Raw genomic sequence first — 13,690 nt, 5'->3', positions numbered from 1 at the left:
ACAGGATGACGGGTGACCTGAGGTAAGTGTACATAATCTAAATTGTGTCTGCAGGCAGATGTCTGCAAGAGGTGGAAGAACACAGGAGTCTGATTATCTCTGAGTTTGTGAGCTTAATCCATGTACTAGAACGACGGTTACATTTTAGTCCTTTTGTGACCTGCTACATTGAACAAGGTTAGCAGCTCTGTTAAAACTCCAGGTTTTGTGTAATTTTTAAGAAATTTAACTGAAAAGCTGCCATAGTTTAACCATATAAAATATAAAGGTGGAAAATATTTCGACATTATTTCAATTGTATTTGTCATGTTTATGTGTTATAATTCTAATTCCACTTTAGAAAAGAAAAGAACTGCGGAACTTCCTTTTTTCTTGGTTTCGTCGGGACGTTTCTGTAGCACTTCCGTCTAAACATGGCGGAGTATGCTAACCTAGTCAGAAGGGCTTTGGGACAGATAGGAGGTCATGGAGGAGTCCGAGGTTTTTTCCTCCAGTTTTTCAGGTCATTTTAGTAAATCATATAAATAATTATCGTCCTGTGTTTGAAGATAACCGCGAAATATTTGAAACAGACCGAAATTGCTGCTTAATGCTGTGTCTCTGTGAAGCTAACCGTAGTTAGCATGTTGACAGCTAACGGTACATTTGCTCTAGAAAAGACTCAGAATTTAATTTGAGTCTAATTCAAAAGCTGACACGCCTATCTTTAAACGCTTAAATGCTGCGTTTTACTATTAGAATATTTTTTATTTCGTAAACAATATTTGGGCTAGTTGAAAAACGTTGTTCTCCTTGTGTTTGCAGGGTGAACGATATTAAAACAGGCACTCTTATTGGTGTTGATAAATATGGAAACAAATATTTTGAGGACAAGAAGCACTACTTCTTTGGTGAGTTCACTGCCTCACAAATATGTTCAAGGTCCAAGTTTGTGACTGAATTTATTTTTGTATTACACTATTTATTCTTTTGTTCTTGCTTTTCTGTCACTTAAAGTTTTAATTCAAATTCAAGAATACTTTATTCATCCCAAAGGGAAATTAAATGTTGGTGTAGCTCATATTATGCAGGTTTCTCCAAAGAGCTATTGCCGAAGGCTGCAGGCAGGAAGGATCTTCTATACCGGTCTGTCCTACAGCAGACCTGAAGAAGCCTCCGACTGAAGACGATGCTCAAAGTTCTCCATAATGTTCTTCATTTTATGAAGAATCCTTCTTTGTTCATTGATCTCCAGAGGTTCCAGAGGAGTCTCCAGAACAGAGCCAGCCTTCTTTATCAGCTTGTTGAGCTTTTTTAAGTCCCTGGTTCTGATGCTGCTTCCCCAGCAGATGATGGTAGAAGAGATCACACTTTCCACAACAGACTTATAGAAGATATGCAGCATCTTGCTGCAAACACTGAAGGAACTAAGCTTCCTCAAGAAGTACAGTCTTCCCCACCTCCACTTCTTCTCCTATGCTGTATAAAAGCGTTTGACCAATTCCTGTTTCTCTTAAAATCTACAATCATCTCCATTGTTTTAGTCACGTTCAAAATGAGATGATTGTTTCCACACCATGCCACAAAGCAGTCCACCACCTTCCTGTACTCAGCTTCTTGTTCATCTCTGATCCACCCCACGACTGCAGAATCATCCGAGTATTTCTGTAGATGACAGGAGTCTAGTACTGGTAGTCTGAGGTGTACAGAGTGAAAAGGAATGATGAGAGCACAGTTCCCTGTGGTGCTCCTGGGCTGCTGACTACCTGGTTAGACTCACAACCCTTCAGTCTCACAAACTGTGGTCTGTTTGTCAGGTAGTCTTTAATCCAGGAGATTGTTGAGGCCTCCACCTGAGTCTTCTGGAGTTTCTGACAAAGCAAATCAGGTTGGATGGTATTAAATGCACTGGAGAAATCAAAGAACATGATCCTCACAGTGCGGCTGGTTTTGTCCAGATGACAGTGGGTTCGTTGAAGCAGGTGTATGATGGCATCTTCAACTCCAGCTCCACAGCGATAAGCAAACTGAAGGGGGTCCTGATAGTTTGTTTGCTTACTCAGGTGGGCCAACAAGAGTCTCTCTAGGACCTTCATGATGTGGGATGTCAGGGCAACAGGTCTATAGTCATTGAGGACTGATGGGTGAGTTTTCTTTGGTACCGGAACAAGACAGGAGGTCTTCCACAACACTGGAACCTTCTTCTGGACCAGGCTAAGGTTGAAGAGGTGCTGCAGAATCCCACAGAGCTGCTCTGCACAGGCCTTCAGGACTCTAGGGCTGACATGATCTGGACCTGCAGCCTTATTCTGGTTCAGTCTCTCCAATTGCATCTTCACTTGACTTCTTGAGACACACAGGTGGAAGGGGGAAGCAAAGGAAGCATCAGCATCTTCTGATATGGTTGAAGGCAAACATGTAGAAGCAGAAGGGTCCATGGCTATGTTGGAAGATGAAACATTTGAGGTGTGACAGGACAACTGTGGGTTAAAGGAGGGTGAGATGTCTGTGAGCAGGAGAGGAGGATGCGAAGCTTGTTTCTGAATTGAACCTATTGAAGAATGTATTCAGTTCATTGGTTCTGTCCAGACATCCATCGGTCTGATCTTCCTTCTGCTTGAAGCCTGTGATCTTCTTCCTCCCTGACACACCTCTGATATTGTTTTGCTGGAGCTTGGTCTCCCAACTTCTTCTTGTACTCCTCCTTGCTTGTCTCACATCTTGGTAAATGTCTCACATTTACTTCCCAAGACGTTTGGGAAGATATTCTGTGGACTGACGAGACAAAAGTGGAACGTTTTGGAAGGTGTGCCTCCCACTACATGTAGTGTAAGATTAACACAGCAATTCTGAGAGAACATCATACCTTCAGGTAAATGTTGTGGTATGATGCAGTGACACTCATTTTGTTCAATCAAAATGGAGACATTGTCACATAGTAACGGATTAAATGAAGCTGGTGAGACATGCTGAAATATCCAACTGTTGGGTCCAAGCAAGTATGTTTCTTGTCTTAACTTTTCCAGATTCTAAGTCATAAACCTTAAGGGACAATTAAAGAAACTGCTTCTGCCGGCGTGTTTTGCTAACATATCTCTGTGTTCAGGACGTCACCGTTGGGTGATCTACACCACAGAGATGAATGGAAAGAAAACATTTTGGGAGGTGGATAGCAGCATGGTGCCAGCTGAATGGTATAATATCCTACTTACGTTTTATACATGCAAACAACTGTGGGAATAAGAGAAACCTCTGTGTAAAATTCTTAAAACGTCAAATTAAGTCATTGATAGTGTTTTCTGGTTTTAAATTAAATGCAGATTAATTTAAATATGGTTCCATGACTGCAAATGTAACCAAAAATGTTCTCTTCTCGTCTTTATCGTTCAGGCATCGCTGGCTGCACTGTATGACAGACGACCCACCCACCACACATCCTCCAGAGCCCAAGAAGTTCCTCGCCGAGGTTCACCAGTTCAACGTGAGCGGGACCTCGCAGCAGTACGTGCCGTACCCCACCACCCGCAAGAAGATCCACGAGTGGGTTCCCCCTAAAGCTGGAGCCCAGTGAACTATAACTGCTTTGTGTTTATGCTGTTAATTATAGTTTCTTGCCTGAATAAAATCTCTATTCAGATATTTAAAATCGGTGTGACGGTCAATACTTTCAACTTGCTCCATCTCATTATGATTGAATTCTGAAGATGTGAAGGAGGTCCCTAAACTTTCTGCTTTAGTCGTGAGTTGAATCAAAATACACAGTCAAATCCAAACACTAGCTTTTCAAAACTGATGAACCAATCATTTCAACTGTACAGGTGCTCACTTTAAGAGCAGGGGTGTCCAAGGTGCAGCCTGGAGTCCATTTGTAGCCCTCGGGATAGTGTTAGTTTGGCCCAATAGCACAGGCAGTTGATGCAGATTGGCATTTTTAATTATTTTTGGGGTAAAATGTTTGCTGATGATGAAAATTTTTTGTTATTACACAAAGTATTTGTCTTTTCTTAACCATGACCTAAAAAAATCATTTAATTATTGCATATTTATGATAAAGCCATTAGTATTAGAAGCCCCCCTCCCTGGTGGTGGCTGAAGCATTCAAAGGTTTTGGAGCTGTCGTTGGTTCTTAGACTTTCTACAATAGGTGGCACCTTAGTAAATGTAAACAAAAGTTGTACTTTTTCAGTTTGTTCTCTTCTGCCAATAAAAAAGAAGAAAATAAATGCAACAGAAATGGTTCCTAAAATGAGAAAAACGAGAGCTTTGTCACTAAAAACCTGGATATCTGCAGTAAACAAAAAAACAATTCTGAATATTTATCATAAAATCTTTCACACACACACACAGTATCATACAGCAGGCTTTAGTAAGCATATTGCTACAGTAAAAATACAGATGTTTCCATAAACTATAAAAACATGCATAACCTTTTTTTCTAACTGTCTGACATCACATTGGACTAAACTTATCCTGTTTTAGGTTTAAGTTTACCAAACATATTTGGATTTGCTAAATGGAGTCAAGTCTGTAGGACACCTCCAATACATTGACTTTGCTCTCTTTAAGGCCATTTGTAAATAATTCATCTGAATGCTTGGGGTCATTGTGCCCAAGATTTAACTAAGTTGCTTTAATATTTCCACATAATGTTCTTTCCTTATGATGCCATCTATTATGTGAAGTGTACCAGTCAGTCCTGCAGCAAACCACCCCCACAACATGATGCTGCCACCTCCGTACTTCGCTGTTGGGATGGTGCTCTCAGGCTCTTTTCCCTTCAGATGTAACAGTGGTCATGATGGCTAATCACAAATTGTTGTTTCCACAGACTATAGGACATGCCTCCAACAGTTAAGGTGTCTGTCCCTGTGTGCATTTGCAAACTATAATCTGGCTTTTTATGTTGCTTTTGGAGTAGTATGTATATTGAATTTCATATTCTTACTCTTAAAATAGTCTTTTCAGTGTTTTAACAATATAATAAAGCTTTTATTGATATAAAGCTGTGTTTTTAGATATATTTGCTCAGTGTATTATTCCGTTCTGGTATGATAATTCAAAGTATTTTAGATTTTGAATTGAGTACTTCTGAAATAGTACTTCAGTATAGTGATAGATACGCCCCGAAGCAAAGGCCAACTTCAGCTTTTTTAGCAGCTGACGGCTAGTTGCGCTGTTCCCTAACTTCAAAATAAGAGTCTTAAACATACAGATAGTATGTTTCAAGCTAAAATCAATAACTTTATCAACACTTACCCTAACTTTACAAGGCGAAGTGACACTAGATGGCGCTTCGCGAGACAAACTTCACCTAAAGGAGAATTATGATGGTGCTTCAATCTCGCGAGATCCCCTACAACAAGATCACGCGGCGCTCCCACTTGCAGAGAGCAGATGAATGCGGTACCTTAGGGCTTCTGGACCAGCTCTGATCTGGACATAGCACACAAGGATGAACCAGATTTGTGGAGTTCCACAATTCTCTTCCTGATACCTGGGATGATTTAATTTTCCCATGAGGCCACACAAAGAAACGGTGAGTTTGAGATGTTACCTTAAAATTAAACCACAGGTGTACCTTCATTTAACTCCAATGTTGTGAATTAATCTGTTTTAGGCTTACAAAGCCATGTTATCATTGTCTGGCCTTCCACAAAATGTTTACTGTACCAATTTCCCAATTTAAGGAACCTTCTGACTATTTTGGACTTTAGCAATATAAATAATTCTAATTTACTTAGAACATGAAAAGTTTAGCCTGATTTATTGTCACACAGTGAGGAAAAAAAAAGGTTTATGGCCTGATATTTGTTTTATTCTTTATTTTTATACTACAGAAATATTTACATAATATAAAATAACTCTCTAGACTCATTTTTCTACAGCTTAGTATCTGATGATTCCATGGTATAGGAACATTTATTATGCTGCTGATTATTTTCCAGTATTAATGATTGAACTTACTGCCCAGCCAGCATGCTTATGCCGTCAAAATATGGATTTTACTAAGTGGTTCTGGATTTAAAACTGGGTTCTTGTTTGGTTGACAACCCATATCAGGAAACTGTGTAGCTCTTAGCTGGGTCTCAAATGGGTATTTAGAAAACCATTTTAAATTGCTCAACATGTTTGGGACCTATATGGGTCCCACAATTTACTTAGAGTTGTGGTGCATCAAACCTGTAACTACAGTTAACATGGGGCTGTTGGATAACTTGTTGACATACCATCTGGTGTCCATTTTACAGCCATATCCCCCCAAATGTGGGCCCCATGTGTAAATGTTGACTGGAAATAATCTGTAAGAATCAATCTCTAAACGGATCATAAATAATGCTTCAATTTATGTTAGACTTTTAAACAGCTGCATTTCAAACTTCCCATTGCAGCTGGCTGTGCTGCAGTGCTAACTTTACTTCATGTGTAAAGAAAAAAGAAGATTCCTTTCACTTATATGCATTTTTTTTATATATATTTGTACTGTATAACGTTGTTGGAAGTTATGTAGTTGAATTAAATTGTTGTCTGACGAAATTTATATAGCTCAAAAAATACAAAAATGTTTAATAGATCTAAAACTGTTTTAAAGGTTGTTAAGGTAATGCACAAGTCTTCTTTCTTTCAGTAAACAGAGGTTGCAGTGTGAAACAAAGCAATTAGTCATTAAAAATTATCAAATAGATTGTGGATTATTAAAAAGATGTTTGAAATACCTTTATTTTACATTGCAAGTTGGGTACAATTAATACAGACCTCTGTTTTAAAGAAACTATGTTTATTTAACCTAGAGATGGCCATTAAAAGTTTTGAAAAACAAGTCAATAATCCTTCAATCAGATACAAACTTCATCATCAATTTCATATTTTCGTCCACAGCTCAACCAGTGCTGATGGCTCGTTTATTAAACATGATAAAAGCAACTGAACAGTCATAGTGCCCCTTGAAAGAATGCCGCCCTGTGTTGTGAGCCATATCCATATCAAAAACCATCCCTGACCACAGGGATTGCAAAATGTACAAATTAAAAAGAAATTGACTATATAATGATATCTCTAGGTTAAGAACATTTAAACAGCGAATACAGCCTGTTTTGTAGGTTTTACAACTGAAGCTTCCAGCTCAACGTCTCTATTACATATCAGTGTTAATCACTGCAGGATTATGCTGAGCTGAAGGAAAGCTGCAGTGTGCAACATTTCTCACCTAGGTAAGGATAGATCCTCCTTTGAGGAGCAGTCAGAGAGAAAGTGACTGGATCCATAGAGACTCTTCAGGTTACTCAGTGGCTGGGGAAATCAAACAGCAGGTTTGTGTGCTTAAATTTTATTTTGAACATTATCAGATTGCAGTTATCTTTAGGTGAAGATCAGGATTTTTACCGTTAGTTTCCTTTGAAAAGTATAACATCTACTATATCAAAAATAAATGGAATTAATGCAATCATACGTTAGATGTAGATAAATGCATGTATTGGAAGAAAATATAAGGCAAATACTGAAATGTTATACTAAAATTGCTTTATCTGTGACAGTTTTAATATTTTTTGTTTGTTTTGATGTTTTTGCCTTAATGTCAATGCATCTTATGGCTTTTGTTCAATTTAAAGAATCTTAAATTTAATTTAAATTCATTTTGAAGTGGAATGAAAATAGATTTCACCATTTTCTTAGAGTATAAAATCTAAAAAGTGTGGCATGTAATTGTAATCCGACCTCCTGAGACAATACTTTGTAGAAGGGCCTTTTTCTGCAATTACAGCGGAAAATCCTTTGGAACTTGTCTCCACCAGCTACGCACATCTAGAAACTGAATTAAGCCTTGATCTAAACCATTAAGTTGTATCTCTGGTTGCATGTTTAGAGTTATTGTCCTGCTGGAAGGTGCACCTCCACCCCAGTGGCAAGTCTGGAGGCCTCTAGGAGGTTTTAATCCAGAAGTTCTCTGTAATCAGCTCCATCCATGTTGCCATCTACTCTGACCTTCTTCTCTGTCTCTGCTAAAGTAAAGCATCCCCACAGTATGACGCTGCCACCACCTGGGGGCTGAATGAAAAGGGCACGGCAAACCTAATATTCTAATTTTAAAAAAACGTTCCATACCAGTCATTATTCTGGTTCTACATCACAATTATGTACTACTTTGTGTTGGTCTATCACATAAAACCCAGTGAAATACACTGATGTTTGTGGTTGTAATATGATAATATGTGAAAAGGTCCAAGGTAGGTTTCATGACCGGGAATACTTGTCTGAGAATATTTTGCTGGAGTTAAGACCATATTTTGCATTTACAGACATCTGGAGCTGTTAAATGAGGAGACTTTCTGTCTTGTCACTTCTTGCTGGAACCAGCTTTGTGGATGATGCAGATGCAGAAGAAAATCAACACAATGTGAGTTTTTGCGTCCTTTGACTAGGGTTTAACGACCAAAAGGGGGCGCCCTTTCTCTTAATTTGTGTTACTGAGTCAGACATGTCATCATAGCTTAATCAGTTAGGCTGCGAAGGCTTTTGGCCTCCTGTCCAGTCAGCAATTTAATGAACACGGATCCTTTTCCCATCTGTATTCACACATCAGAGGAGACGTTTGTTTAGAAAAGTGAAAGGGGGCCACTCATTTAAACCCTTAAAGTAATTCCAGAACAATCAGCTGTGAGTGCTTTGATGCATAATTATAAGGCATTCCCTGAGCACTCCAAGCTGAAGTTCATGTCTTTCATTCAGCAAGGGGCTCATCTGCTGCTCTTCAGTTACGTCTATGTCTGTCTGTGGCTGACGGCTGCAGTCTGAGTCATCGTCGGCAAATGGAGCAGATTATTGGAGCCCCTGCCTTTGTGACTGCTGATCACAGCATCGGGCCGAAGTGGCAGCAATGCCAGCAGCAGGACACCAGAAATGCAATGAAGAGGGTAAATCCTAACATGGAGACACTTCCTCAAGAGCATTCACGTCTATCCGACATCATTTACTTCTGCTTCCTTCTTCGTTAACACTCAACATTCTCCCATGAGCAGTTTTTGCTCCTCGAGAAAAGTGTGAGATCTTTTCCTTAGTATTCCTGACTTCAATTCTCCCAATTTTGGCTTTGCTCAGTGGGTCAGAGTCACCGCCCTGGGTGTTTTAATTTTTCTGTGCCTCTCCTCTAAGCATTTGGCTTTAAAAACATCCCAGTTCTGCCCTTTCCCCATAAGTTAAAAGACAATTACTCCCCAGATTTCCTGTTGGCCGTGCTGCTTTAATGTCTTTGCACAGATCTGCTCCTTTGGGTATCAGTGCTGTGAAATCTTGTCACCCTGTGTTTAGCTCCTCATAAAAGTTTGCACAAGTAAAACAAATGTCTTTCCTATTTACATCTTCATATTATCTACAAAACCCAAGCTGTTCTTTTTTCTGATTTTTATCTATATACAGTTGACAGATATTTACACATATCATATGAAAATACACATAACCTTTTATTCTCACTGACTCAAAATGAATCAGACTTAACATTTGCTTTTTTAGGTCACTTTGTAACGATGAAGCAACTCAACCAGAACCCAAAACGCAGCCAGACAAGAGAATGGTTAACCAAAAGTTTTAATATAAAAAAATAATAATAATAATTGGGTAGAAGAGGTTCCACTGAAGCAGTCAGACAGGAATGACAGGAATGGAGGTTTATCAGGGAACTGAAATCCAGCCGGGGAGGAAGGGGAAGTGGACAACAGGAGGTCTTGGGGGTTCCAGGAACAAACAGGAGACAGAGAATATTTCCACCAACCAGATGCAGAAGCGGGAGACAATCCAAGGTAAAGCACTGAAGGGTTTCAGGCAGGGGTAGTCCAGTAATCCAGAGACAGAGTCAGAGACAGGCAGGTTTCAGCAACGTGAGGTCAGGACTTTTCCGAACAGCAGAAGGACAAGGCAGAAATCTGTGGTCAAAAAACAGGCAGGATAAGATAACCAGAAAAAACTCTCTTGAAACATGAATCAAGGCTTGAAAGCTGTGACAGAGGCAACAGACGATCTCGCACTGAGCTGGTGACGAGCAGCTGATTAAATAGAAGCAGCCCAGTGCAGGTGAAGGCAATGAGTAATCAGCACAGTCAAGGTGAGCTGAAGGGCTGGAATCATGATTTATCAGAATGATTTGCTAAATCTCAGAATAATTAGAGAATTTCTGTTACCTTCTTCAAGTTCAGAAGCATACATAAATTAAGATTTCTATCCCTTTAAAGAGTTTGGGAAAGACCAGATGGTGATGTCATGTCTTTATAAGCTTCTGATAGGCCTATTCACAACATGTTAGGTAGGATTAGACACACTTGTGGATGTAGTTGAAGGCAGTGGTGTACCTAAGAACGCACTTCTTGCTTGTGTGACATCAGGGGAAAATCAAAAGAAATCAGCCAAGATAGCAAGAAGTGGACTGCTACCTGTGTGGTTCGGCCTTGGGTGGAATGTCATTATCGATACTGACATGAGTCTGTAGCTACATGGGCTGAAAGGTCACTCTGTGAGGAAAAAGGTATTTCTTCAAAAGCAACGCCAGTACAGCAAATCATTGACAGACGCCTTAAGGACAGGAAAAAGGGAAAGCCTGCAAGCCTGAGAGCACCAGCCTAACTTTGAAGCACAGTGGTGGCTATATCATATTGCTGGGGTGTTTTGCTGCAGGAGGGACTGGTGCACTTCGATGACTATATGGCAAGATGAGGAAACAACATTATGTGGAAATATTTATGTAATATTTCAAGACTTGAAGACATGTGCCAGCAAGTTGAAGCTTAAGCACAAATATGTAAGAAGAGAAAAGGAGGATGGAAATTAAGGTTTATTCAAAAAAAAGGATGAACTGGGGAAATAGCAACTGACACAAAAATGCTAAAGATAAACACTAAAAAAAGAGTTTAAACAAGTTCAACCCAGTTAACTCAGATATATGGAAAACAATGGAAGCGTCTATTTATTTTTAATAATCTCCCTCCTGCCTGGTTGTTCTTTCGTTTGCAGTCTTTCTTCAAAGCTAAACATTCAAGCTAAGTTATACAAGTCAATTTATAGGGTGTGGTAGAACAAAATGGTTTTGTTTATGAAAATCTCAACTATGTTAAATGAAAGTCTAATTGGCAGGAACGATAGGAGTCAAATCCTCTGGCGCAGAGGAAATTAGGTTAAATGCTTCCTTATCTAAATTGCCATTGGATCATCCCTTATACAGAAAAATATCATCTCTTCCAATTATTGCACAAACTCCGCTTTATGTAAATAAATTAAAGGAAAATGTGCATCACTGCACAACTGTTTTTTAATGTATTGTTTTATGTACAGTCTTCTTGCATCTAAAGAAGAATCATCTGGTGATGTTTCTCAACATTTCTTTAAGCAAGTCATTTCCTGCTTGTAATTTTCAGGTCCTTCTCAAAATATTAGCATATTGTGATAAAGTTCATTATTTTCCATAATGTAATGATGAAAATTTAACATTCATATATTTTAGATTCATTGCACACTAACTGAAATATTTCAGGTCTTTTATTGTCTTAATACGGATGATTTTGGCATACAGCTCATGAAAACCCAAAATTCCTATCTCACAAAATTAGCATATCATTAAAAGGGTCTCTAAACGAGCTATGAACCTAATCATCTGAATCAACGAGTTAACTCTAAACACCTGCAAAAGATTCCTGAGGCCTTTAAAACTCCCAGCCTGGTTCATCACTCAAAACCCCAATCATGGGTAAGACTGCCGACCTTTAATTTGAGAGCATTATTTAGTGAAGAAAAATCCAACAACAAAAAAGAAACAGGCCCATAGCATCACAGAGTCTCCACCATACTTTACAATGGGCATGAGGTATTTTTCCACATATTCATCTTTTGTTTTCCACCACACCTACTTGTTTAGGTGGCATGCCTCCCAAACAACCACTTGCATAAACTGTAGATAGTTGTTGCTATGGAGACTTATCCCGAGATGCTACATTTTGCTACAGCTGTAGTTGATATGAAGCCTAATTTACATCTTTCTTATTGAACGGTGTGTTCTCCTGTCTTTCCCATTGTAAAGTGGGCTTAAAGAGGTGGCCATTTGTGTTGCATTATATTTCTACCCCAGTGAAACAGAAAGTCAGGGAATACTAGTTCAAAGTTCCAAGCAAATATTATATTATATTAATTATATTATATTATATTATATTATATTATATTATATTATATTATATTATATTATATTATATTATATTATATTATAATATAATGCAAAGAGGATTGGGTGGCGGACGAAGGTGGAGACCTCAGCGGCCCGATCCCCGGATGCTTAGGCTGGCTCTAGGGACGTGGAATGTCACCTCGCTGGGGGGGAAGGAGCCTGAGCTTGTGCGGGAGGTCGAGAGATATCGACTAGAAATAGTCGGGCTTGCCTCCACGCACAGCGTGGGCTCTGGAACCCATCTCCTTGAGAGGGGTTGGACTCTGTTCTACTCTGGAGTGGCCCACGGGGAGAGGCGGCGGGCTGGTGTGGGTTTGCCTGTTGCCCCCCAGCTCAGCCGTCTCGTGTTGGGGTTTACCCCAGTGGATGATAGGATCGTATCCCTGCGCCTTCGGGTTGGGGAGAGGTCTCTGACTATCATTTCAGCCTACGGGCCGAGTGGCAGTGCAGAGTACCCGGCCTTCTTGGAGTCTCTGTCGGGGGTGCTGGATAGTGCCCCTCCCGGGGACTCCATTATTCTGCTGGGGGACTTCAACGCCCACGTGGGGAACGACAGTGACACCCGGAGAGGCGTGATCGGGAGGAATGGCGTCCCCGATCGGAATCCGAGTGGTGTTTTGTTATTGGACTTCTGTGCTAGTCACGGATTGTCCATAACGAACACCATGTTCAAACATAAGGGTGTCCATCATTGGACTTGGCACCAGGACACCCTAGGCAGGAGGTCGATGATCGACTTTGTTGTTGTATCATCAGACCTTCGGCCGCATGTTTTGGACACTCGGGTGAAGAGAGGGGCTGAGCTGTCCACTGATCATCACCTGGTGGTGAGTTGGATCCGCTGGAGGAGGAGAAAGCCAGTCAGACTTGGCAGGCCCAAGCGCATAGTGAGGGTCTGCTGGGAACGCCTGGCGGAGCCCTCGGCCAGGGATGTATTCAACTCCCACCTCCGGGAGAGCTTCGACCAGATTCCGGGGGATGTTGGAGACATAGAGTCCGAGTGCACCATGTTCTCTGCATCTATTGTCGATGCTGCTGCCCGTAGCTGTGGCCGTAAGGTCTGCGGTGCCTGTCGCGGCGGCAATCCCAGAACCCGGTGGTGGACACCGGCAGTAAGGGATGCTGTTAAGCTGAAGAAGGAGTCCTATCGGCTGTGGTTGGCTTGTGGGACTCCTGAGGCGTCTGACGGGTACCGTGAGGCCAAGCGTGCTGCGGCCCGGGCTGTGGCAGAGGCAAAAACACGGGCCTGGGAGGAGTTCAGTGAGGCCATGGAGAAGGACTACCGGTTGGCCTCGAAGCGATTCTGGCAAACCGTCCGTCGCCTCAGGAGGGGGAAGCAGTGCTTCGCCAACACTGTTTATAGTGGGGGCGGGAGACTGCTGACCTCGACTGAGGACATTATCGGGCGGTGGAAGGAGTACTTCGAGGATCTCCTCAATCCTGCCATCATGCATTCCGTGGTGGAAACAGAGGCTGGGGACTCGGGGTCGGACTCTTTCATCACCCAGGCTGAAG

General features: G+C 41.0%; 2 protein-coding genes across 4 annotated transcripts in view; both read left to right on the top strand.

Moving 5' to 3' along the window:
• The first annotated feature begins 346 nt into the window (after positions 1-346).
• Positions 347-3,625, top strand: ndufa12 (NADH:ubiquinone oxidoreductase subunit A12). The gene is made up of 4 exons (XM_047389518.1): positions 347-502; positions 805-890; positions 3,086-3,173; positions 3,370-3,625. Exons 1-4 carry the CDS (start codon positions 414-416, stop codon positions 3,548-3,550), a joined length of 444 nt encoding a protein of 147 aa, XP_047245474.1. The 5' UTR covers positions 347-413; the 3' UTR covers positions 3,551-3,625.
• Positions 3,626-5,379: 1,754 nt separating this feature from the next.
• tmcc3 (transmembrane and coiled-coil domain family 3) overlaps positions 5,380-13,690 on the top strand; it is a 66,567-nt gene continuing 58,256 nt past the window's right edge. For 2 of the 3 annotated variants that reach the window (XM_047389988.1, XM_047389987.1), the window contains exons 1-2: positions 5,380-5,515; positions 8,274-8,371. In XM_047389988.1, the coding sequence (XP_047245944.1) occupies positions 8,291-8,371 (81 nt within the window). In that variant the 5' untranslated portion in view covers positions 5,380-5,515; positions 8,274-8,290. The remainder of the gene's footprint in view (positions 5,516-8,273; positions 8,372-13,690) is intronic. The other variant, XM_047389992.1, reaches the window with a different exon arrangement.

Source organism: Girardinichthys multiradiatus, chromosome 17 (genome assembly GCF_021462225.1).
Source record: "Girardinichthys multiradiatus isolate DD_20200921_A chromosome 17, DD_fGirMul_XY1, whole genome shotgun sequence".
In the NCBI taxonomy this organism is placed as follows: Eukaryota; Metazoa; Chordata; class Actinopteri; order Cyprinodontiformes; family Goodeidae; genus Girardinichthys; species Girardinichthys multiradiatus.
The sequence above is the reverse complement of the archived record's forward strand: the minus strand, read 5'-3'. Positions and strand labels throughout refer to the sequence as shown.